At 53.6% G+C, this 22,203-nt stretch overlaps 8 protein-coding genes across 8 annotated transcripts; 5 read left to right on the top strand and 3 right to left on the bottom strand.

Moving 5' to 3' along the window:
- Positions 1 to 108: 108 nt before the first annotated feature.
- Positions 109 to 986, bottom strand: BDP81DRAFT_287041 (necrosis inducing protein-domain-containing protein; the record flags this gene model as incomplete). Its single annotated transcript, XM_060583037.1, has 2 exons — positions 109 to 673; positions 751 to 986. Coding segments are annotated over 2 exons (801 nt in total), but the record flags the coding sequence as incomplete, so codon positions are not given.
- Positions 987 to 1,707: 721 nt separating this feature from the next.
- Positions 1,708 to 2,256, top strand: BDP81DRAFT_447022 (uncharacterized protein; the record flags this gene model as incomplete). The annotated part of the gene is made up of 1 exon (XM_060592135.1): positions 1,708 to 2,256. One exon carries the CDS (start codon positions 1,708 to 1,710, stop codon positions 2,254 to 2,256), a length of 549 nt encoding a protein of 182 aa, XP_060447909.1.
- Positions 2,257 to 5,013: 2,757 nt separating this feature from the next.
- On the top strand, positions 5,014 to 5,785 carry BDP81DRAFT_302691 (necrosis inducing protein; the record flags this gene model as incomplete). Its single annotated transcript, XM_060583136.1, has 2 exons — positions 5,014 to 5,162; positions 5,227 to 5,785. Coding segments are annotated over 2 exons (708 nt in total), but the record flags the coding sequence as incomplete, so codon positions are not given.
- Positions 5,786 to 6,818: 1,033 nt separating this feature from the next.
- On the top strand, positions 6,819 to 7,964 carry BDP81DRAFT_458814 (uncharacterized protein; the record flags this gene model as incomplete). Its single annotated transcript, XM_060593462.1, has 3 exons — positions 6,819 to 7,718; positions 7,775 to 7,867; positions 7,926 to 7,964. 3 exons carry the CDS (start codon positions 6,819 to 6,821, stop codon positions 7,962 to 7,964), a joined length of 1,032 nt encoding a protein of 343 aa, XP_060447907.1.
- Positions 7,965 to 13,194: 5,230 nt separating this feature from the next.
- Positions 13,195 to 15,110, top strand: BDP81DRAFT_313038 (ZIP zinc transporter; the record flags this gene model as incomplete). The annotated part of the gene is made up of 3 exons (XM_060583860.1): positions 13,195 to 13,444; positions 13,650 to 13,850; positions 14,035 to 15,110. 3 exons carry the CDS (start codon positions 13,195 to 13,197, stop codon positions 15,108 to 15,110), a joined length of 1,527 nt encoding a protein of 508 aa, XP_060447906.1.
- Positions 15,111 to 15,553: 443 nt separating this feature from the next.
- Positions 15,554 to 18,109, bottom strand: BDP81DRAFT_512133 (uncharacterized protein). The gene is made up of 6 exons (XM_060595788.1): positions 17,526 to 18,109; positions 17,394 to 17,471; positions 17,245 to 17,325; positions 16,888 to 17,160; positions 16,667 to 16,813; positions 15,554 to 16,578 (listed from the first exon to the last, which is right to left on the bottom strand). Exons 1-6 carry the CDS (start codon positions 17,665 to 17,667, stop codon positions 15,776 to 15,778), a joined length of 1,524 nt encoding a protein of 507 aa, XP_060447905.1. The 5' UTR covers positions 17,668 to 18,109; the 3' UTR covers positions 15,554 to 15,775.
- A 1,043-nt stretch (positions 18,110 to 19,152) lies between these two features.
- On the top strand, positions 19,153 to 19,950 carry BDP81DRAFT_313837 (RlpA-like double-psi beta-barrel-protein domain-containing protein-containing protein; the record flags this gene model as incomplete). The annotated part of the gene is made up of 1 exon (XM_060583934.1): positions 19,153 to 19,950. The coding sequence occupies one exon, from the start codon at positions 19,153 to 19,155 to the stop codon at positions 19,948 to 19,950; it is 798 nt and encodes a 265-aa protein (XP_060447904.1).
- A 522-nt stretch (positions 19,951 to 20,472) lies between these two features.
- On the bottom strand, positions 20,473 to 21,980 carry BDP81DRAFT_313093 (uncharacterized protein; the record flags this gene model as incomplete). The annotated part of the gene is made up of 3 exons (XM_060583864.1): positions 20,473 to 21,684; positions 21,753 to 21,807; positions 21,889 to 21,980. The coding sequence occupies 3 exons, from the start codon at positions 21,978 to 21,980 to the stop codon at positions 20,473 to 20,475; spliced, it is 1,359 nt and encodes a 452-aa protein (XP_060447903.1).
- Between the last annotated feature and the right edge of the window lie 223 nt (positions 21,981 to 22,203).

Raw genomic sequence — 22,203 nt, 5'->3', positions numbered from 1 at the left:
GAGTCCCCGACAAAGGATTGGGTTTTATTAGATTCCCGGTGGCAGAGGCTTGTTCGAAACGGTTGGAGCGGGCGGAACCTTTGAGGGCATCGGGCCAGCCGGCTCCGGGTCGGTGGGGTCACCTGCATCCTCGTCGCCGTCGCCGCCCGGAAGATCAGCGTAAAAGCCCTCGTCGAACGCCTCGTTAAGGTTGTTGCCAAAGTTCTTGTCGATGAAGGGGACAGAGGTGTGCTCGTAAATGACACCGTCCAGCTGTTTCTCCGCAGGTTCCGGCACCATCTCCCAGTCAATGATCGGGAGGTTGAGCGTGTTTTCCATGTTCTCGGTAAGGGGTCCGACGACTTTCTTACCCCAGTAGGCGACGAGCGGATGCGTGGGTCTGCCCACCAGGCTAGCGCCTGAAGACCACTTTGTGGCGGGATATGAGCCAACGCTGTACGCTCCGTTGTCAGTTTGGTAGCTGATTCCGACGGGTTGCGCTGTGTTAACGTCGGTACCGTAGATCCATACAACGATGGATGCCCAGTAGTGACGATTTTCCTTGTTGACTTTGGGGACATAGAAGGAGTACATGATTCCAGTGCGTTCTTTGACTTTGCCAGTTCTGACATAGAGCTGGCCCTCACTCGCCCCACAGTCACCATTTCCCTTGCCGGTGGGCTTGAGACCAGCGCTTCATGAAATTCAGTTAGCCTCAAAGTCTTACAGTATAGCTAGTCAACACTAGATACAGAGTATGGGTATGCTTACCCGAGATAGCCTTCAGCATCTACGGCTGGGAAAGGGACGCAGCCTCCAAGAACCTTGATAAAGGGCTGAAAACGAAGTTGGAGTTCTCCCTCGACTCCAGAGGCAGCTTCAGCTGGAAGGGCGTGTATATCGTCATGGTTCTTCCACTTGTCACCAACGGCCACATCTTTTCCTCGCGCTTGCAAAGTGGCCGAAAAGACGATCGGCACACTGGCAAGCAGGAAAGTTGCAAAACTGGCGAACTTCATTGTTGCTGGTCGAGTTCAACTTGTATTGTCGAAGAAGGTGATGATGGATAAATGCCAGTGTATACATACCCGTGGGATTTTATATATCTCTGGCCGCCTGGCGATGTCATTCATTAGTACTTAGGTACCAGTAGATGTCAAAACGCTGCGGACTCGTTATTTCGTAATCCAAACATGATATTCCAGCGGCCAAATGAACGGAAAGTCATAGCAACAAAGCATACAGAATCAAGCCGTTAGTTATACCCACACTCAGTGAATTGCCGTAACCTTAATGCTACTACCCTTTGGAAGAGCAAAGATACCTACGTGATCACCATGATCTGTAGCACTGTGCATGCTATACGTACGGCAGACCCAACCACCTCCAAAAATGTATTCTATCTCTGGTCACATGTGAAGCATGATGGAAATATCTCGTGATTGTGAGAAAACCGGAAAAGCAAAAACGGAAATTTGGACGGTCACCCCGAAACTCACTCAGATACTTTGACAGCTTCACGGGAATATGGATGATAGACATCTTAGCTAGGACAAGATCTGCGGATATCAGATTATTTGTTTACGTACTGACTTCATATTCAGGCAAATCCTCACGGCCTCTAGTTCACTTAAATCTCTCAAGCCTCCAGACCTTCAGGCTCGAAGGCTGTGGACCGTATCATCATCTTCTTCGGCTTTTCCAGCATTGGACATTGGACTATTTACAATGCGTTCTTTTTACTATTACTTCCTTCTCAGCCTCTCCCTCCTGGGAGTCTACGCCGGTATCTTGGAGGAGCACGGGTACACGGTTGAGGAGTACCAGAATGGATTGTACTTTGTAACCACTCCTCACTACTCGGGAGGCAACGCTCCCGTGGATAAGGTCAGAATCAACGTGGAAAAGAAGACCATGACAGTCTACTTGGCCTACAATGGCAAGGAAGATGACCACGAAGACAAATTGTACATGTCCCAAGTCCTCGCAGCTCTCTGCGACAAAAAGGGCATCGATCCCGACGATTTGTGGTGGGTCGTTATTGACGACGTCGAAAACCTTGCCACGAAGGCAGCAATGACCGAATACCGCAACAAACACGGCCTCCATTTCAAAGACGAGATCAGAGTCAAGCCTGACCAAGAAGCAGATTGGGCCATCTTCAACCAAACTCCTTTTTACCGAGCCGTGTACCGCATGCTTCCTCGGAAGGGCATCGACCAGATCATCATCAAGAGGGAGGACGGCCAGACGAACATGTACCTTTCAGTTGAATAATTGTGGAAAGTGAGTTCAATTCTCTGGTATTTTTTGATACCACGTATGTGGGGGCTTCTTCTAATGAGGTGTAGTAATTGTTCTTGATTGGGGAAGTACAATTTGGAGGAGGCTAGTGAAGAGCTGGGAGCGAGGTTTTGAAAATCTGATCCTTCTCTTCAGGATTCTTCAGCACTTGAGTGTAGCTATTTAGCTTTTGAGCGAAAGAATACACAGGACAATGTTCTCACCTCACATTCACCGATGGGATCAGTAGTTAAAATACTTATTACCGGGAGGTGATGATACGAAGGTTCGGACCGTAACCGTGATTCTTTACTTTCAGTGTTACGAAGTACCCTTGCCTCGAAGGACTTTCCACGTGAATTTGACTGGAGTTGAACGGTCGTTACAACTATGTTCTACCCACCACGTCGGATCTTATATGCTATGGGTCCTGTGGCAGACAAACTCGGATTCGGTCTACGAAAGACCTTTCGATGGCTGCCTGGAGATGAAAACAAATATACCGGGAATTTCTGCCGAACTAAGATCTAATATTTCTTTGATTGGCCGCGTTGTTATGTTTGTGCTAACTTGCGGTTACAATTCTGCCCATACCGCCACATACCCTCCGGGAGGTCTGCCGCAAGGGCGGCTGCGCCCTTGCCGCCATGGCGTTAAATAGAACAACAAATTCTGCCCATACTATCGGGTGTGGGCAGAGCCTCTAGGCAACGATTATTGAGCCCTACAGGTGGGCCATCGTGACTGTAGGGAGACCATTAGATAAATCCTATGCAGTCAGTTGAGTAATCTTGGACAAGTAACATAGGTTGAAGTACGGTGCTGGCACACTTGCCGCCTGAAGTTGTGATGTTAGAGCGTTGACTGGGGCAACTAGTAAATGAAGGATCGCTGGGAACCGGAAGGAGTGGGGCTGTAACTTAGCTAGCCAAAGTCTCTCTGAGTGACAATTAATATAGGCTTGAACTAAGTTGACTCGAACTAGCTTTGAGAGAACCGTTTGTGAGGCTGAATAAATTGGTTTCTTCGGCCATTCCCGCCCCTCCTGGAACCTTGCATTCCATCCATGTTCTCCAAGGTGGCCGGACTGACCGATATCCAGCGGCCTGTGCTTCTGTGGATTATACCTTCGTTCACCGCAGATTACAGCGGTAGCAAAAGGTTATGGCAGGTGCCCACTGCCAATAGGTTGTTTCCAGTTTCATGAAGTCTCGCAGGCTGCAGATAGTGTCCTAATCAAACCGGAACTCCGGTCATAATCTAGCTGGAATAGCATCTGATGAGTGATCAGCGGATTGTCAAACATGAACGTTGCTACACAAACTTGGACCCAGGTTCTCAAATCTCAACTGATGCATACTTTCGAAGATATTCGCGAAAAGTCGGTAACACCGCTGGTCTAATTACATTTGGTCCTTCCCGAATCAATATCTCAAGGAAACATGACACCATTGACCTCTGGGGAATATGGAGACTTTGCCAAGAGAAGGTACTAGCACAATGTTCATGGCGTGTAGTAAAGTAGACTGAGTCGTTTCTATTTCACCGAGAATTTCCACCACTTTTCATTCACACACTGTATTTGAGTTGGGTATACCTCCATCCTTACGAGATGCTAATTTTCAGCGACAACAACGCTGAAAGCCAATTTTATTACAGGTGAGGCTCCCAAGCAAACGGAAGCTCGGTCATCGACGCAGAAGCCCGTCCTGAATATAAAGAATCATCCACGCAAATCGTGCCTTGTCCTTGATTGTGCTCCAGAGCGGCACTGCACTCCTTAATAGTCCTCCAGTCACTCCTTAACAATCCACAATGATTCGACACGCATTGACTTTGCTTCTCCTCTCCACGGCCATCAATGGCCAGGTCGCTTCTCCCGACAATCCTTACAACCCTGAGTCACAGGATGACGGCGACGTCTTGGCCGAGAGGGCCGTCAACCCTGGCATCAAGCCCCTCCCAAGCGTGAAGCCGGCACCAGGCCCGAAGCCGGCCCCAAGCGTCGTGCCTCCCCAAAACCAGACGTCCTCTCACATCCCCACGACGTTGTCCAAGTCTGTTCGCATCACTACATCCTCTCATTGGAGCAGTTATGTGCCATCCTCCTTCCGGAAGACGACATGGAGTCAGCCTCCTTCCTCTACCCGGAAGCCCAATCAACTTCCTTCCTCAACCTGGCATAGCAGTGCCATGAAGCCGTCGTCCACTCCGGCTCCGATCCATGTGAGTAACGGAGAGACAGTTGCCGCGGTCGTCGGCGCGGTGATAATTGGAGGAATCTTGGGCGGCTTCGTCATGGCGCCCTCAGGTGCGATTCTCCCCATTGCGGCTGGGCAGACTGCCGTGTTGTCAGCGGCCGCCGGTTCCGGAGCCGCTGGATCGATGCCCGAATTTGAACTGGACCCCATCAAAGACAATCCTGACCTGCCCGAGTCTGTTCCGGAGGTCAAGCCCACTCAGCAAAGGCCCACTGAGAAGCCCACCGAGAAGCCTGCGACGCCCACGCAGGTCCCGACCCCCTCGCAGTCTTATGACCCGGAGACTGCCTCCGAGACCTACGACCCATGGACTTCCTCTGCTGCTCCATGGTCCTCTTCGGCTCCCCCATCGGAGTTCCCTTCCTCGACGAGCGCGCCATTCTCCTGGACCTCATCGGAGCCGGCCTCCTCTCTTGTGACCACCTCCTCTGTGTGGAGCACTACCATTGCCACGTCTACTTCTTCCGCTGCCCCGACCAGCACGGCTCTCAACTGGATTGATCACGACAAGGTCGCCGCCTTGAACGAGGCAACGTCTCTGGGGTTGGAAGGCCAACTTCAGCTCCGTTTCAATCCCGAGCTCTTCGTTTCCGGAGGCTGTGATCCCTACCCGGCAGTCGATGCTTTTGGAAGCCTCGGGTAAGCAAATAGGCCCCTTTCATAACACCATTGCAAAGTAGCATGAGCTAACTACTACTTGCAGAGCTGGTTTGAGACCTACTGGTGGCGGACGAAGCGGATGCGGTAATGGCGGCACAGGACAGGTCTACGTCCGACGTGGAAGCAGTCAAGGCCGTACCGCCGTCATGTACTCCTACTACTTCCCCAAGGTCCGCTGGGCCAAGGGAGATAACAATGGCCACACCCACTACTGGGCCAGCATCGTAGTCTGGGTCAACCGCTGGGGCTGTGAGGGCGATTCGGACGCATCAGCCGTCTTCCCTGTCGGCGTATCTTTCACCAAGGACCACACGGTATGGGACACGGCAATGACAGGCGACATCTCCTATTTGCAGTCGACGCACCCCAAAATGCAGATTCACGACAACGCCATGTCACCGTTCACGGGCGCTGATGGCGATGAGGTCTTTGAGCGCACTCTTGTCGCTTGGGATGCCCTTCCCGACGCGGCTGAGCGCTCGCTGTCCGTTGTTGAGTATGAGAAGACCCAGGTGCCGTTTGTCGACGCCAACTTCCAGACCAACCTCGATGCTGCGTACAAGGAAAGCTTTTACGCCGCCTTGACTGATCAGCAGGGATGCGGCGGCACCAACTAGAGGTGGTGAGCTTCGTGTTCGCCAGGATATGCAATTGACGGTAGCTAGATAGATCATGAACTCTGGTGCAATACACCATTGATTTCTAGTCGTTTGGCGGTGAATATGACGTGCATGTCTGAAGACTCGCTTTGGAACCTCTACAACGTTGGCAATATTGAGCATAACAGTGGCGGATCTAATGATAGTTTTAGTGAGTCTTGACCAGTGACAACACCCAAGACTTTATTGAAAATGAACAGGGTAAAGTGGCCAACCGGATCGAATACCGTACGTGAGCATGATTAATAAACTACTCGGAATGGGTGGAAGAAAGGCCAGCATTCCGAGACCATCAATCTCGGGCACGTCACTGAGTCCTCATCCCACCGGCGAAATCTTGTCTATTACAACAGAGGGCCCCCATGCTTCAAATCCCGGAAATCCCACTCAGACCTTACCATTGGAGACAACCATCCATCCCCCACACCCTCAGCGACACGGAATCTCCTATGAAACCACGAAACAGAGGTATCCACTGCCATCTTTGTCGCTAATCTAGCAGAGCCCGCGTTCCGGCCGCCCGTAACAGGCAAGGTGGAGTAGTGACAACGTCAAGCGCGGGGCCGGATTTGCTTCGAAAATGCACGAAATGCGGGGAAAATGGGAAAGATGGGGATGAGGGATGGTCAGCGTTCCCGCGGGTTAGGCCTGATCCGGTAACTTTCCGCCGGCTAGTTGCCCTATGGGTTTTCCGCGGGTTTTATTCCCCTTCACGAGGTGCTGGTGGATGTGCGAGGACGCCACTGTTCGGCAACCACTTCTCCAATGGGTGGCTATGGGTTGTGGATGACGGAGGGTATAAAGGGAATCAGAATTCTTGAGCGATGGGCGCATTCTCGCAAACTCGATTCTATCTCGTGTAAATCTCGCAAAGCGCTGTGCTCTCATCAAGAATTATCACCACCTCAAGCAGCCCGTAGCATAGACAATACAAGGAGTAGACACCTACCTCAATCCTCTTACTAGAAATATCACAATGCCTCACGCAGAATCACCAACCCCTGATGCCCCTCCCACCCTCAACGGTGTTCAACTACACGTCAACAATGACCTCCTCTCCGCCAACGAAGTCGAGCCCCTCATCCAATCCCACCTCACAGAAGACTTCGACGTCCTCCGCCAACGCTATCGCCAACATGGCTACCTCCTCATCAAGGGCCTCATCCCCCGTGAAGATGTCCTCTCCGCACGAGAATCATATTTCAACTCTCTCGCGCCCTCGGGTATGATCAAGCCCGGCACATCCCCGCGAGAAGGCATCTTCGATGACGCAAAGTCCGCCACGGATTACCCCGGCATCGGCGCCGGTAGCGCCAAGAACGCGGCGCCAGGCGAGACGGACCGCTCCGAAATCTTCACATCGGCGGCCCTAAAAGCGCGCACCGAAGACTGGCACGCCGGCTCTGAGGACGGCTCGGTCCGGGGCTTCTGCAACCACCCTGCTCTCCGCAACTTCGTCGCCGAGTTTACCGGCTGGGGCGACGAGAACACTCTGACGGTGAAGCGTACGCTCCTCCGCAACAACACACCGGGAAACAAGGCCATTGGCGTACACTACGACCAATCCTTCATGCGCTACGTCGAGCCGACGTCCGTAACGGCGTGGGTGCCAATCGGCGACGTCCGGCTCGAGGGCGGCGGATTGATTTACATGCAAGACGGCGAGAAGCTGGGCGAGGAGATCGAAAATGAGTTTACGACGAAGGCGAAAGCCGCGGGAATGAGCGACGAGGAGACGAAGAATGCGTTCAACTCGAACATGATGAGCACGGGGTTCCTATGTGATGGGCCAGCGGATTTCGGGCGGGGGTATGGAAAGAAGTGGCTGGTGAGCGCATATGAGGCTGGTGATGTTGTGTTCCATTCAGCACACATGGTACGTTTGCTCCGCTTGTTTACCACATGTTTGCAAGTTGCTAACGTTGACGCTAGATCCATGCTTCGACCAAGAACTACGACCCCGAAGGGCGCATCAGACTTGGAACGGACTTGCGCTTTGTTGACAAGCGCCGTCCATGGGATACTGTAAGTCATTGTTTCCTGCCACGCCTTGCTTGAATAACACCTCTGACAAATCCATCAGCGCCGGGATAAGCACTACAACTTCAATGATGGTGTCTAGACCAATAGGGGGCCACGGCGCGCGAAATCGAGGATGTCACAACTTGCAGCCTCGGGATGCAAGGTTGTTAGAGGTACCTAACAAGAGAGACTCGACAATGATTATGACGCGTAGCCAGTGAAATTGAATCATCTTGATTGAAAGCTATCCAGCTGTGACCATTGTTCCTTCAAAGTCTTGACCAACGCACCTGTCTTCCATTGCATAATAGTCCTTACTTGTGCAAGATATTTGATTGTGTGGTCTCGTTCGAGGGGATGTCTTATTAGATGACCGCCTAAGAATGAGTTAGAATCCCGCGGCTAGATATCAAGCACATCGTGACGACCGATTTACACAAGGACAGCATATGTGCGGGCAAGTAGTATGCGTTAACAGCCTCGTTCGAGCGAGCTAAGCCCATGAGCATACATAGATAGAACGTGATTTCACGCTGTGTGGTGTTTAGCAAAGTGCAAGCAGGTCCTTGTGGTCCGTAACTCACCTTGCTGTCCATCCTCTTCTTCGTTCCTTTAAATCCTGCCGTCGAATTTGAGCTGTTGTAATCCTGGAAGCAAAATATCGCTTTCGAAGCGTAGTAACAACCTCCACGAAACATCTCTCCAGCTTGGCACGGGCTATTAGTGCCATGCTAAGGAGGGGCCCCAGTCCCCGCGGTTTGCCGCTGCGCGCTGGGGTGGATTAGCTATACGCTAATCAAACCCTTAGTTAACAACGCACATTTTCCCCTCGAATCGAGCCGACGATTATTCAACCTAACGAGCCGCCGTCGACTCGAATTCGCCTTCCGCAGGCTAGACGAAGTCTTCCTGGTAGGGCAGGGAGCAGAGGTTCCATCTAGCCTCCCGAAGGAGACGGGCGACTTTCTTTCCCGGCGCAAGTGGCGCTTCCGGGCCCAAATTGAACATCACCGACCGACTTTTCGACTTCGCTCTCTCAGCACCTTTGCCCCTTAAACGATCGAAGACTCCCTCGAAGAGACGAAACGACCATTAGGTAGCGATGTATAGCCACGGCTATATACAGCTATACTCGTTACAGAACCTAACAGCAAGCCCTACAACCTAGTCTTACGAGGTTTTGCCCCTTGTGGTTTCCCTTGTGGCGGTATTACCTATTACGATATACTCCGGACGGTTACTGGAACGTTTTGTAAACCAGAAGCCTGCGGGCTCTGGGTCGAAGGATAGGAGATACTGGCGGAATTGCGTTCTAGGGACGACCATAGCACTGTCTCGGGCAAGCCAGCGGCACCCAGAGACAGGTTAAACACATAGTTGCCTTTGGGCACGATTTGGAGGACGAGCTGGACTGTATCTAGTGATAGCTATAGGCCTACGGCCCTCCACGCCATATACCCTTCGGGAGGTCTGCCGCAAGGGCGGCTGCGCCCTTGCCGCTACGGCGTTAAAATACAACAACAACAACAACAACAACAACAACAACGAAGCGTAGTAATACCCGAGAGCAACGGTGCCTACATGTCGTGTGGTCACAATGTGGGCATCGAGATGTTTGATAGAGAACGGTTATCCATTGAAAGTAGAGAATAGGTACGAGGCTCGCTCTGAAATGATGATGATGATGATGTATTTAACGTCTGGTAACAAAAGGACGTGCCGGGCGTTATGCCGACATGGTCTATGCTAATCTAAACTATGTTACAGGCTACCGTCTTCACCTAACGTTCCTGTTCAATGACTCGGGCAAATTTCGGAAAAGAAATTGGTCTCCTCTATCCATTCGCATAGAAGAGAGGCTCCCTTAGCAGAACCTAACAAGAAATCAATGCTTGCTTTGGCCATACGTTGGCGGAGGTAGCGCGGTGTAGCCTTGCGTCCACGCTTGCAGAAGTAGAAATGGACTGGTGTCTTGGGTTTCCCACAGCTGCAGTTGAGCAACGCATCTTGATGAGCGAATCTCTCGTGGTATGCTGCAAAGTCTCCATGATGGGATCTTGCTGCGTATAGCCTTCCTAGTAAGTGCCGAGGGAGGCGGAGTTCGGGCGGCTTGGGGTGAAGAATTATCTCGAGGTCGGCATATTGCCGAGGGCATTGGGACAGCCATTTTCTGGCAAAGGCTTGGAAAGCAGCTGCTTTAGCTTGCCTTTCTAGGTGCGCTAATGAGGGCTGTGGTTGTGATTTTGGGATTAGTTTGCAGGCTTCCTTGGCTAGAGCATCCGCTTCTTCATTTCCTGGTACTCCCGTGTGCCCAGGGCACCACCAAACATAAACCCTGCCGGGGGTTGTCCAGCTCTCTCTTTGTCTCCGGGTCCAGGAGGAAGAGAGCCTATTAAAGGCCCTAAATCTAGCCTGGCTGCTTCCTGTGCTCTGGGAGTATAGTCTAGCCGCGACTGCGAGGTTGTCGAGGCAGATGTGGACGTTATCATACGGGGTCCGTACCTCAAAGGGACGGACTCCGTATTCTTGGCATACGGCTTTCCTTATCTTATCATCACGTGACCTGCTCCATAGTTCTTCCGTTCCGTAGGGCGACGCATGTGTTCCCATAGTTTGTGCACTTATGGTGTGCCCTAGTCGCCGTGGTCCTGCGGGGCAGGCCCTGGACTTGGTCGTGCATGTCGGGTCGTAACACCTACCTCCCAGATATAGCTTCATTGAAGCTATCCCCGACTACGAATACTGTTATCAGTTCCGCAGCCTCAACTTCTGCAAACATACCTCACTACGATTAGCTGGCCGTAACAAGTAAGTTGCCTGATAAGTGCTGATATTATTCCCGTTTCGTGATATATTAGGGTGTTACTGTCGATTAGCGTCCCACCTGACTTCCTTTACAATACGCGGCGCAAGTGAGCAGTGACTGAACGGAATCCGCTGTGTAGCTCAATCTGCGGGTGAATAGCTCAAGAGATGACCGGCAGATTCTGCACTTCCCATCTTGGGCCTCACTCTTCCTCCGCTTAGTTACAATAGCGATTCCTACCCGCCATCAAAAGGGTGTTTGAGCAACCCTGTGGTATGAAGACCCTCTTGGAGAACGCCTTCGTGCCTGTCCTTAAAAGTAAGGTAACCGAGAAAATCTGAGCTATGATAGCTTTCGTTAAACTTGCTTCTTAGCTGTATTCGCTGCGAAGGTCACGACGACACCCAGGCCACTTCGGCTCACACTCATGTGATCGGAATGACATGACTAACGGAGTGTCACTGATTGGTTGACCTCTGGTGGAGCTCGGAAGTCTTAGGTAATCGCTTCTTTTGAACCAAGCTAAGCCTGACGAGGAATGGCGTACTTACAGTACGTACCTGATCTGAGGACCCAGCGGCCCAGATCTGGTTTTTGCTGCGATCCTTCTTGAATTTGAGATCCTCCAGGGCATTGCATCTGACCATTCGTCCAAGTGTACGATCGAGAGGGCGCCATCTCGTACCAAAGTTGATGATGCAGGCTTTGGTACCTCCTGTCTGTTGCTTCAATATAGAACTATAGCTATCTGCTTGGTAGCCCGAAAGGACGAGACGTCAGAACAATCAAAATCGAACCGGCCCCGGTCTCCGAGCAGATTCGGTCACCGGCAAGCAAATTGCCCCATGACAAGACGGCTCTCGGATCCGAAGACCCGCGGCGACGCGCAATGGGCCCGGGTCGACCTGCTCCTTTGGCTCCGTATCCGTCTCCGATTGCCTTCTACTCGGATCGAGTTTGAGTCACTCGAGGTGATTCCGGCACCGGACACAGTTGTGTGATCTGTAGCCAAGGCCAAGACCAGAGGGATGAAATTACACTATCGTACAGACGGTGACCAGTGACCAAGGTGTAGCCAAGAAAGCCAGGGCCAAGTCAAGTGACGCGTCCCTAAACTCGCACCGGGCGGTCTGGGGCCTGGGCGCCCTTCAGGGCATGACACCTGGCCTCCTCACGGCGAGAGAAGCATAGATTGCAGTCAAGTCAAGACACAAAGTCGAACACACACGAAGCAATGCATATGGCCACAGAGGAGAGGGAGTTGAATCTGACTTATCTCTTATCTGGTGTTGTCGGCTATCTCTAGTCCTGCGGCCTGAGCTTCGGAATAGAGCGGGAGCACTCAGCCCCATGGGGTAAGCGGGAACGCCCATCACTGAGTGGTGGGCGATGTGACTATGGGAAGAACCGGGTACTCTGTATGCAGTGACGTTCTAATCGCGGGGGTTGAAGTGATACGGGTGGACGGTTTGAGATTGGGGGAAAGGGGATATATGCATTGCCGGTAGTGGTGATGGCTTGTTTATCCTCGGCGCGAGGAGATCATACAGAGGGTGTTGATGATTGGGCTTGGGGTTGCTAGCGGTGAAACGCAAGGAGGTCATCATCGTAAGCCAAGCCCACCTAAGGTAACCATAGGCGGGTGACTGAGAGAGAGGGGAATAGAGTCATGATGGGCAGGCAATGGTGAGCATGAGCAGTTGTCTACTTAGACAACGTCCGAAGTATCTGACTTGTTGCCGTCTTCCGAGAGTCTCCAGTCAAAATCGGCGCCTGAGTTTCGCGGTATGAAGATTGGATTTACGGTTTACGGGCATTGATTGCAGATTCCCACCGGCACAATCCTCCGTCCGTCCAGGAGCCCCTCCTCGGCCCCGGCAGACATGTTCAAACACTGAGCTTTCTTTCTCATAGCGTATTATCCATAGCTGAATCGCAGGTACCAGATAGAGAGAACATCGGTGATGCTGAGGCTGAGACTGGCTGTGTGACTCGCTTCCGCATTTGGCCGAAGCAAGTTCCCGCCCCGCTCCCCTAAAAATTTCTAGATCCCGAAGACGGCCAGTTGGGACAGCCAGTCGGGCCAGGTCTTTCAAGGTTCCTATTCCACCCCCTGAGGCTTGGTGCCCTGCTGCACCCGGTCTCCCTCAAGGTCGCAAAGAGACAGCGGCTAGATGTCACTAGCCATACGTTGTTGGGTGTAGAAATACTTGACACCATTTTGAGCCCCCGGTACATTACCACATGGTAGGTATGAATACCATACCTTGACTATCCGGATGTACCTCAAAGTACTAAGGTACCTACATCCCCAGTGCCTTCAAGATTGACTCGTAATTCAAACTCCATCTTCTTATTCTCATAACTCCATTTACGATTACAATCAAACAAGACACCACATCGAATCACACCGAATCCAAACCGACAACAAGTAGACGATAACGAGACAGTTCCCAATCGGCCCACGAAAGGACTCTAGTCCCCCGTAGAAAAAAACCACAGCTCAAGGTCGTTCTCGACCACAATGAACTGCCCTTCGCGCAACGACGACATCACGCTGGAGCATCCGGACTGGAACCAGAACCCGCCCTTCCTCTCCGCCGATCTCACCACCTGCGAGGATCTGAACGGCATTGCTAACGCCCGCGAGCAACGCAGGGCCCGGGGCGGCGCCGGCGATGGATCCGACGGCCGGGGTGACGACATGAATTACCAGACGTTGCCACGTCTGCAGCCCGATCGGAGGCTGCGCGTTTCGGGAAGATGGAAACACGGTGAGTCCTGAATTCACATGGAAACCTTGTTCAATGATGATGTTGGTGGTGTTGTGGTTGTGATGATGCGGAGACTGGAACCGACGACATCAAGGTCCCCTCTCCCATTTCTCACCCCACTCACCGGTCTCGGTGTGCATGCGGCATCGGCCGGCATCATCATTGACACTCAACCACCAAATCTGCAATGACTGACGACTCTCAGGTTTCCATCCCCGAAACAAAAAGGTGCATGGTGGTGATGACCATACACCTCTCCTCTGGGCCTCTGCGCCCGCCCGCTCCGCCCTCTGGGGCTGGGTGAGCTGGATCCTGTCCGTCCTTGGCTGCTCAGCCATCATCTCTGCCCTCAAGAGCCCCGAGGCTGTCGCGTCTTTCCTCGTCGCGACTAAAGAAACTACTCATTGTAAGTATATCCTCCTTAATCACAGTCCCTATGCAGACGGGTCTCGTCGTCCCGTTGCCCACATGTGTCAACCTACAGATCTCAACTCACCTCTCTCAACACTGCCTCACCTCACTTATACTCTTCTCACCCGTCTTACTCACGACCAATACCTCAACACAATGTAAGCTGACAACTTCCCAAGCCGTCACCAAGCGCCATGCCCATACCCATGACCATGATCGCATCACCGCACGCTCAACCTGCCCGACCGGCGGTCTCGGCGACGAAACAGCCTACAACACGCCCCTCCACGTCGGCGCCCTCTTCATCATCCTCGCAACTTCCTTCCTCGCCTGCGCCTTCCCCCTCATCGCAAAGAGCATTCCCGGCATCCGTATCCCCCGGCCCTTCTTCTTCGCCGTCCGCCACTTCGGCACCGGCGTCCTCCTCGCCACTGCCTTCGTCCATCTCCTCCCGACTGCCTTCACCCTACTCGGCAGCCCATGTCTGAGCTCCTTCTGGGTCGAGGATTACCCCGCCATGCCGGGCGCCATCGCCCTGGCCGGCATCTTCCTCGTCACCATCATCGAGATGGTCTTCTCCCCCGCTCGCCAGATGAGCTGCAGGCCCGACGACGCCGTGCTCGCTCCGGAGGGCAATGATGAAAGCGAGCAGCTACAGCAGCAGCAGCAGCAGCGCGGCGAGAAGCGCGTCATCGTCGACGAGGAGAACCGCGCCGTACAGGTCAACTCCAACGGCGGCATTGTTCTCACCCCGGCACAACAGCACCAAAAGGACATCCTCCAGTGCATGATGCTCGAAGTCGGTATCCTCTTCCACTCCGTCTTCATCGGCATGACCCTCTCCGTCTCCGTCGGCCACGAATTCGTTATTCTCCTCATCGCAATCGCCTTCCACCAGACCTTTGAAGGCCTCGCCCTCGGCTCCCGCATCGCAAACATTGACTGGCCCCAAGGTAGCCTCCAGCCCTGGATGATGGCCCTCGCCTACGGCTGCACCACGCCCATCGGCCAGGCCATTGGTCTCGCGACCCACCGCCTCTACAGCCCTGACTCGGAGTTTGGACTTATCCTCGTCGGTACCATGAATGCGATTTCGTCCGGGTTGCTTGTCTTTGCTGCGCTGATTGAGCTTCTGGCAGAGGACTTCCTGTCCGATGAGAGCTGGCGTGTCCTGAGAGGCTCCAAGCGCGTCTGGGCTTGCGTGCTCGTCTTCTTTGGCGCCTTTGGCATGAGTCTTGTCGGGGCGTGGGCTTAGGTGGGCCCCCAGAGGCTATACGGGGGCCGGGGTTGATGGATTGGGTTGCTAAGCATGTGATCGTGGACTCGCATAACCAATGAGTTCCTGGGTCTCTGAAGATCTGGACCGATGGTGGTACCACTTTTGATGCTTGGTGGTCTTCCGCTTGCTTCTCTGCGGCCCTTGCGCGCCTGAAAAGATGCGGTGAGGTGTCTTGTTCAGGATTTTGGATGGCGATGCTATATGTTGAGGTCGCGTGAGCCGATCCCCTATATCGTCGCGATAGTTTTCGGTTTCGTCTACAGCGGCAGGGGTTCTGCATTTGTTTCCCAACATCTGTCGCCTGTTGGAATGGATATTGATATGTGGTATTTCGTTCTTTGGAAGACCTGGCTTGAAAAGGTCGTCGGTCAGAGTGCGTCGTTATTTGGTTTACGTTGGCTTCAAGCATGAAGCCGTCCGCTCATTGAAAACAGAATTAGGGCAAGATTTTAGTCACTTAGATCGAAGAGAATTTAGAAAAAGAGTTGTGGATAAGAGTTGTTTTCTTGGCGCCCATTGAAGCAGATGACCGTCCAGCACCGTCTATGTCGAGCCTCTATGATTGTCTTCCATCAATCTTACTTCGATGCCCACGCTTCTATCATCTAACCTCCCTCCACAACACCCTCATAATCCATCCTTCAGCTCACAAACGTAAAGTTGCTCGGGGAAGTCCCCTCACTCACAGTCGGACTCGGTGCAACCCCACTATCATAACTCCCCCTTCTCCTAGCCCCGTGCCTCTTCCCTCTCGTCTCAAACCCAACGGGCAACGGGACGCCCCCGACAACCTCCACCTCACCATTCCCACCACGAGCAACAGCACCCGTAGTAACAGCATGCCAAGCCCTCGTCTCCTCCGCAAGCCTAGCTTCCTGGTCATGCCTCTCTCTCTCCTCTCTGAACCGCATTCCCAGCGCCTCTTCAGTCTGACTGAGATACGGAAACCTCTGCCTCTGCGGCAGCGGCGAGGAAGGCGGCGTGGGCACAGTCTTGCGCTCGGTGGTCGTACTCCAGCCTGCAGTGTCGCGGGCGATCATGGCGGTATGCGAGGCGCAGCATACCGATCCCGGGCCGCCTACTCCGGGTTCCGCACCGGTTCCGACACCGCGAGGGGAGGGGCATCCGGGGACGACGCAGGCGTGGATCGCGTCGCAGAAGCTCCCGTTCGCCCGCGCGGCGCCGTGGCAGCCTGGGGTTCGGCACTCGTGTCCTGTGCAGAACTGGCTCGCGGAAACGAGGAGCGGGTCGTCGGCGCGCGGGGACGGGCATGAGGGGTGCAGGCACGCGTGGAGAGCGCAGCGGCGGCTGGCGGGCTTCGAGGAGTGGACGCACTCTGGGCTTGTGCACTTGTGCGCTACGCAGAAGCTTGGTTGGTGTGGTGGTTTCGAGGGGTTCGCGAGGTCTGCTGCTGGCTGGGGGCAGTTTTGGGTGTGGCAGGTGTCTGGAAAGAAGTTTTCGTCAGCGGATTTCTGTGGTAAGATAAGGCCGAAAGTCTTGAGAGATATGTGAATCTGAGGTATGTATCTTACGGCTGGCACAGTAGAGGCGTGATGCATCGGTTGCGTTGTCTTTGGGCTCGCGACATGGCGGGTATGTACACTCGTGCTGTGGGCAGAAGTGTACGCCGCCGTTGACTACGACTCCGCAGCCTGTCGTCTTACAAGCTGTCGGTAGATCTGAGGCGTTCGCCATGTCAGTATCCCATCCTAGAATGTGATGAACCGGCTCAGATGAGCGAAGTCAGACTCACGGAACCAGCAGACATCCTCATGTGTTCCACCAGGCGAGACTACCCTCGGCGAAGCGCATCCCGCGGTCTTGCAGAGCCGGTGGTCTCTGCACCAGTTGCCGCCATCAATGACGCTGTTGCAGTCCTTGTCGGAGCAGCTGTGGCTCGGACAATAGAGGCCGTCACCGACGCGCGGATGACCGCAGGCGGGGATAAGGCAGATGGGCGTGTGGAAGCTGCACATTTGGGAGTTGATGGCGCGCTTGTTATGGCACCCGTAGGTTGAGCAAGTGTCTATTCATCCCCGAGACATGAAGAAAGTCAGTATCACATCTTATGGCAAAGTGCCTACCAAGCGGGGGAAAAGGTTAGTCTCACGGCTTTGGCAATATGGCCAGTCTTGGTTTGCGTCGGCGAAGATGCGCTGGTTGGAGCAGCCCTGGCAGTGACAACGGCCGTCTGAAGTCAGATGAACATGGTCAGTAACAAACGTAGCTACGAATAAAGTTTAAAGTAAGTTGACGTACGGTCTTCGCAGTATTTGGATAGACCACACTGTTTGGGGTTTGTGCACATCTTCTCGCCAGTACGTGACCGGCAGGCGTCTTGGAGACGACGTTAGACGGGGTTCTTCATCAAAGTGTGGAGATTAAACCTACGATCTTTGCAGAAGATAGAAAGGATGCGCCTGGATTTGGCGGGTGCCTCGCATTTCAAGACCTTGTGGACGCAGCCGGAGTAGACGCAATGAGGCCGGGGCGGCGAAGGGGCGGGCTGTTTGGCACGGCAGCTGAAGAACATGATGATTTACTGAGTTGCGACTGTGTAATTGTAACGAGAGTTGAGTGGAGGGCTGTAGATTAGGTTCAATCTCTTCTTGAGAAGCTTGCTGGTCTTCCAGAGCGGGTTGGCAAGATGATGGACGTCTTGTGTGGACCTTTTGATGACTTGATATACGAAGGTTTAGACAGAGGATGAGAGAGATGAACGCCAGGCTGCCATCATTACCTTCGAATGGACCGCTAACTGCTGAACACTTGGGGCAAATAGCTTTTTGCATACAACTTGATTCATCCCAAATGGAGATGAGGGCTACTGCCATGGTACAGGTCTAGATAGTCTCCCAGACGACGATGGCTCATGTGAAACTAAGCACAAGGCATCACTTCTCAAAGTCCAGGGGCCCATCTGCCAGGGGAGACCGACGAAAGTGAAAGCATCGAGCTGCAATGAGATAGATGTATCAGCCACTCTCTAAAATATTGAAAGAGATTGAGATGTTTCTCTTCAGTGTGTGTTTGTGAGATATCTGAATAGTTTTCGAGATGACCTTGAACGCTTAGCGGATGTGTCTCAAGACCGAGACCGCTTGGCTGAAAAGCTTTCAGTGACCGTTTGTCAACATGCCCCGTTCAAAGAGCGCGATATGATACTTCAGACTTGAAATATCCTCATGGCTCAGCGAAGAAGGACTGTTCGCGGACAAGGAAATGATTGTGGTGTACCTAGGCGCCTCATGCAAGCAGCCGGGCCAGAGGTCATGGGAGTCGCCATTGGAGGGTTGCTTAGGCCCATAGTGGAACTCATTGACCTGATGTCGCTCAAACAACTTAGATAATGAAGTCAAGCCATCGGTTGCTGATGGTCTCATGAGTCTCATGAACCACTCAATGGTTGATGAGCTTCAGTTGAACCTGTGGTGAGAGCGAAGGTGGCGGCTTCCAAAATCAGGGAAAGGGCGTTTGCCCCACCAGCCACGCTTCTGCAGGTCCATTCCGGTATGTATCTCCCGCTATACCCAATAAAGCTAGATTGCTCCAGCCACCTCGACCTAAAGCGCGTTAAGGTGCACCTTGACGGCCCCTGCATTGCAACGTGCCCCTCGTTCCCACCAGCCACATCATCGCGAAATCAAGTTTCCCATCCTGGCTGACTGGCGGCAGGGACGGAGATTTGTTGCCATCGCCAACCATTTGCCGCTCGCCGGCTTCCCTCGTCATCAGGGTTTCCCGGGGACCTGCCAGGCTGGAAAGACTCACTGCCACCACCAGCGTCATTCTTTATTTCTTGTTCCTGCCTGCCATTATTACATGTACATACCGCTTACACATCTCTCCGGCGCATGCGAGACAGCTTCAGGTCCTCCTGCAACCACTACCAAAACACCGCATTTACAACGTCTTTGATCGCGAACAATGCACTCGAACCGGCTTTGACGACTCAAACGGCACCACGCAAAAATCACTGCGGCATTGAAAAATTTCGCGACAAGCACTTGCTCTCACAATGACCGACGAGGAACAAGGCATCCAGCGCCCAGCGCAAACATACCAGACACCCGACTGGGAGACTCCTACGGCCAACAAGCGTCGCTCTTTCTTCGATCGCTTCGCTCCTGCGACGACTGGTCAACAGCACGATGATCGCACGCATACTACCCCCGCGGCAACGAACGAGGGCGGATTCGCAAAAGAGGATACTCAACGCTCAGATGATCACGCCCATCTGACCGCTCCTGCCACCGGCGCCGCGGCCGCTGCAGGCGCAACGGCAGCACACAAGGCCTATCCCTCCCTAGCGGCCCGCTTCGATTCTCTGCTACCGCCGCAAAAGACCTACTTTGGCCTGTCACGAAAGCGATTCCTTCTCTTCGTCGTACTGCCGCTCGCAGTCCTTCTCCTGCTCATCCTACCTCTGGCCCTCGGCCTCGGTCTCTCCAAGCGCGGCGGAGGAAAGCAAGATCTGCCCCTTCCGAACAATCAAGATGTTCACACCGGTGATCTCACATACTACGCTCCCGGGCTGGGCGCATGTGGAAAGACGAGCAGCGATAGCGACATGATTGTTTCGGTTTCGCACTACTTGTGGGACGACGTGCAGAGCGGCGGCAATCCGAACAATAACCCACTATGCGGCAAGAAGATACGGGTCCGGCGCGACGGCGAGGGTTCGGTGGATGTCACCGTTGTGGACCGATGCACTGGATGCGCGCCGACCGATCTCGATTTGAGTCCCGCGGTGTTCGACAAATTGGCCAATAAGGACGAGGGCAGAGTTACGGGCACATGGAGCTGGTTGGACTGAGCAACCCCTAGGCGGACGGTTGACCCACGAGCTGGATGGGAGTACTGCATAGGGAACATCCCGCCGACCGGGAACTTGACGAGACATGCGAATAGTACGACTACGAGCCGAAGACGGAAAGATGTTGCGCGGTGTTTGGAATTGCTTCGATACCCCTGTTATTTTCTTATTTATGCCTGTCATAGATACCATTGCCAATGAGGCACGCGAATACCAATACTTCTCACAAGCGTCATGATTTCCTGGCACGGCGCAACGAATCGGCGGACATCCCTCCGTCCATTGATATCCAACTGCGACGCTCGGAAACTGCACAACGATCTGGACCATGGTATGTCATCGCGAATCATGAGTATCACTGAGCACAGATGCTCGGCCATAATGAGTGCCGGCCCTGCTAAAATGTCGATATCTACAGTGTAACGCCGTCAAAACAATCCCAGGGTATCCCCAAACGATTAACCCAACACAAGACGCCGGTAAGCCAGTCCGAACCTATACCCCATCCCCCTAAGGAACCACTTATCGTGAGTTTATACTTACTCGACTCGTCTTGCCCTGACTCCTGTCTCGCTCGTCCCAGGCAAGCAGGCTCTGCCCGACGGTAGAGCCCGTCGCCCCTGACCTAAAGCGACTTCGACGTTTATACTCCCAGTCAAGCAGCCCATGGTCGACGTCCAACGGCGATAGTTGTGGTGCAGGACTTGATCCCATGCTGCTCTCCCCGTCCCCTACACTATACTCCGCGACTATCGACACTCTCTTTCCACTCTTCTCCTCCCCAAGCGCCGAACTCTCGGCGTCGTACTCTTCAGTCTCCAGAATGTGCCGCCTGCTCGCGGTCGATCTCAACACGCGCGCCGGCTTCTGCAGCTCGAGGTCGCTGGCACTGAGCCAGGTCCCAAACTCCTCAAAGGTATGTCTCCTCGAGTTCGGCACCCCCGCAGGCGCGGGCCCCCGATGTGTGCTGTGGACGGTGACGCCCGACGACAGGTTCGCGTCCTGCTTCGTCCGGTGCCCCGTTGCCTGATTAGACGGCGTCGGAAGCACGCCCGCCGTCTTGAGGTTCCGCAGCCAGGGGAACCACTCCCTCAGCAGAGGCCACAAGAGCGGTAGGTTCGATACGTAGACGGCGACACTGGCCTCGCGGATGTACCACAACATGTATGTAGGGCTGTACGGGTCGGCGAGGTTGTATACCTTTGTCAACAGTGCCGCGACGATGACACAGATACCGAGGCTGAAGACGAATAGGAGAACAAGCTTTTGCTTCCAGGGCACTTTCATACGGAAGACGAGCGGGAGGGGGATCATCAGCATCAGCGTGTCGGAGGAGATGTTGAACCAGCCCTGTAGGATGGCGTAGTTCTCGTACGTCGTGCACTGCGGGTCGGGGGGCGGCATGGCCCAGTAGCCGCTGAAGGGACGGCAGGCGGAGAACATTGTGATTTGTGTTGCTGTCCAGCCGATGGCGACGTACATTGCCAGCCAGCGGACCAGGCGCTGCGCGGCGAGGTTGAGGGTAAGGCGGGTGTAGAGGATCAGCACGCAGGCCTTGAGGACGTAGATGAGGTTCAGCATGGCCTGCTCCGAGACGAGGACGATCTTTGAGTCGTGGATGCGGTCTTCGATCTCGGCTTCGGTGAAGGTGCCTTCTAATTCGGGGGGATAGAGATTCGAGCCGCCGCCGTCGGTGATGATGTTGAGGAGAGCTACAAGGACGGTGAAGAGGATCTGGCACGAGATCGCTGTCAGCGTTCCGTGGTTGTTGCCATTGATAATCATCTGCTTTTAAAACATACCGCGGCCAGAATCTGGAGATAGTCATCCGCTTCATAGTTGGAGACGCCTCCTAACCTCTTTGCTCTTCCATACCTACCACAGGGTGATGTTAGCCTGAGTCCTTTCCGATTATTGAGAGGGACCTATTGAACGAACATTCTGAGAAAGATGAAGACCATCCCTATTGAGTAGTGTATCCAACTCTGACGCTCGAGGCTGGCGCCGAAGCTGTCGCTGCCGTTGACCATCGCGATGTTTGACTGCCTTGCAGCCTTCGATTGTTGCCCTGGCAGGCTTCGCCACAGGAGAGATTGTTTTGCACCGACGATCCCTCGGTAAAAATTGTTTGGCGATGCTCCTTCAATGTCTATGGCATTGTCCTCCACAATATTTTCGATGCCGTAAAAGTGAATCAGAAAGTTGTCATGCCAAGAATATGGATGGTGGCGAAAAGATGGATATACTTCACAA

This window comes from Colletotrichum phormii (genome assembly GCF_030913505.1).
Source record: "Colletotrichum phormii strain CBS 102054 chromosome Unknown BDP81scaffold_5, whole genome shotgun sequence".
NCBI classification, from domain to species: domain Eukaryota; kingdom Fungi; phylum Ascomycota; class Sordariomycetes; order Glomerellales; family Glomerellaceae; genus Colletotrichum; species Colletotrichum phormii.
Note: the sequence above shows the minus strand (reverse complement) of the source record. Positions and strands in the feature narration are given on the sequence as shown.

Coding starts and splice junctions, on each gene's coding strand:
- BDP81DRAFT_512133 (XM_060595788.1), bottom strand. CDS start 17,667: ATGTTCTTCAGCTGCCGTGCCAAACAGCCCGCCCCTTCGCCGCCCCGG. Junction 17,326..17,393: donor ATCCAAATACTGCGAAGACC/GTACGTCAACTT, acceptor ATCTGACTTCAG/ACGGCCGTTGTCACTGCCAG. Junction 16,814..16,887: donor TGAGGATGTCTGCTGGTTCC/GTGAGTCTGACT, acceptor CGAACGCCTCAG/ATCTACCGACAGCTTGTAAG.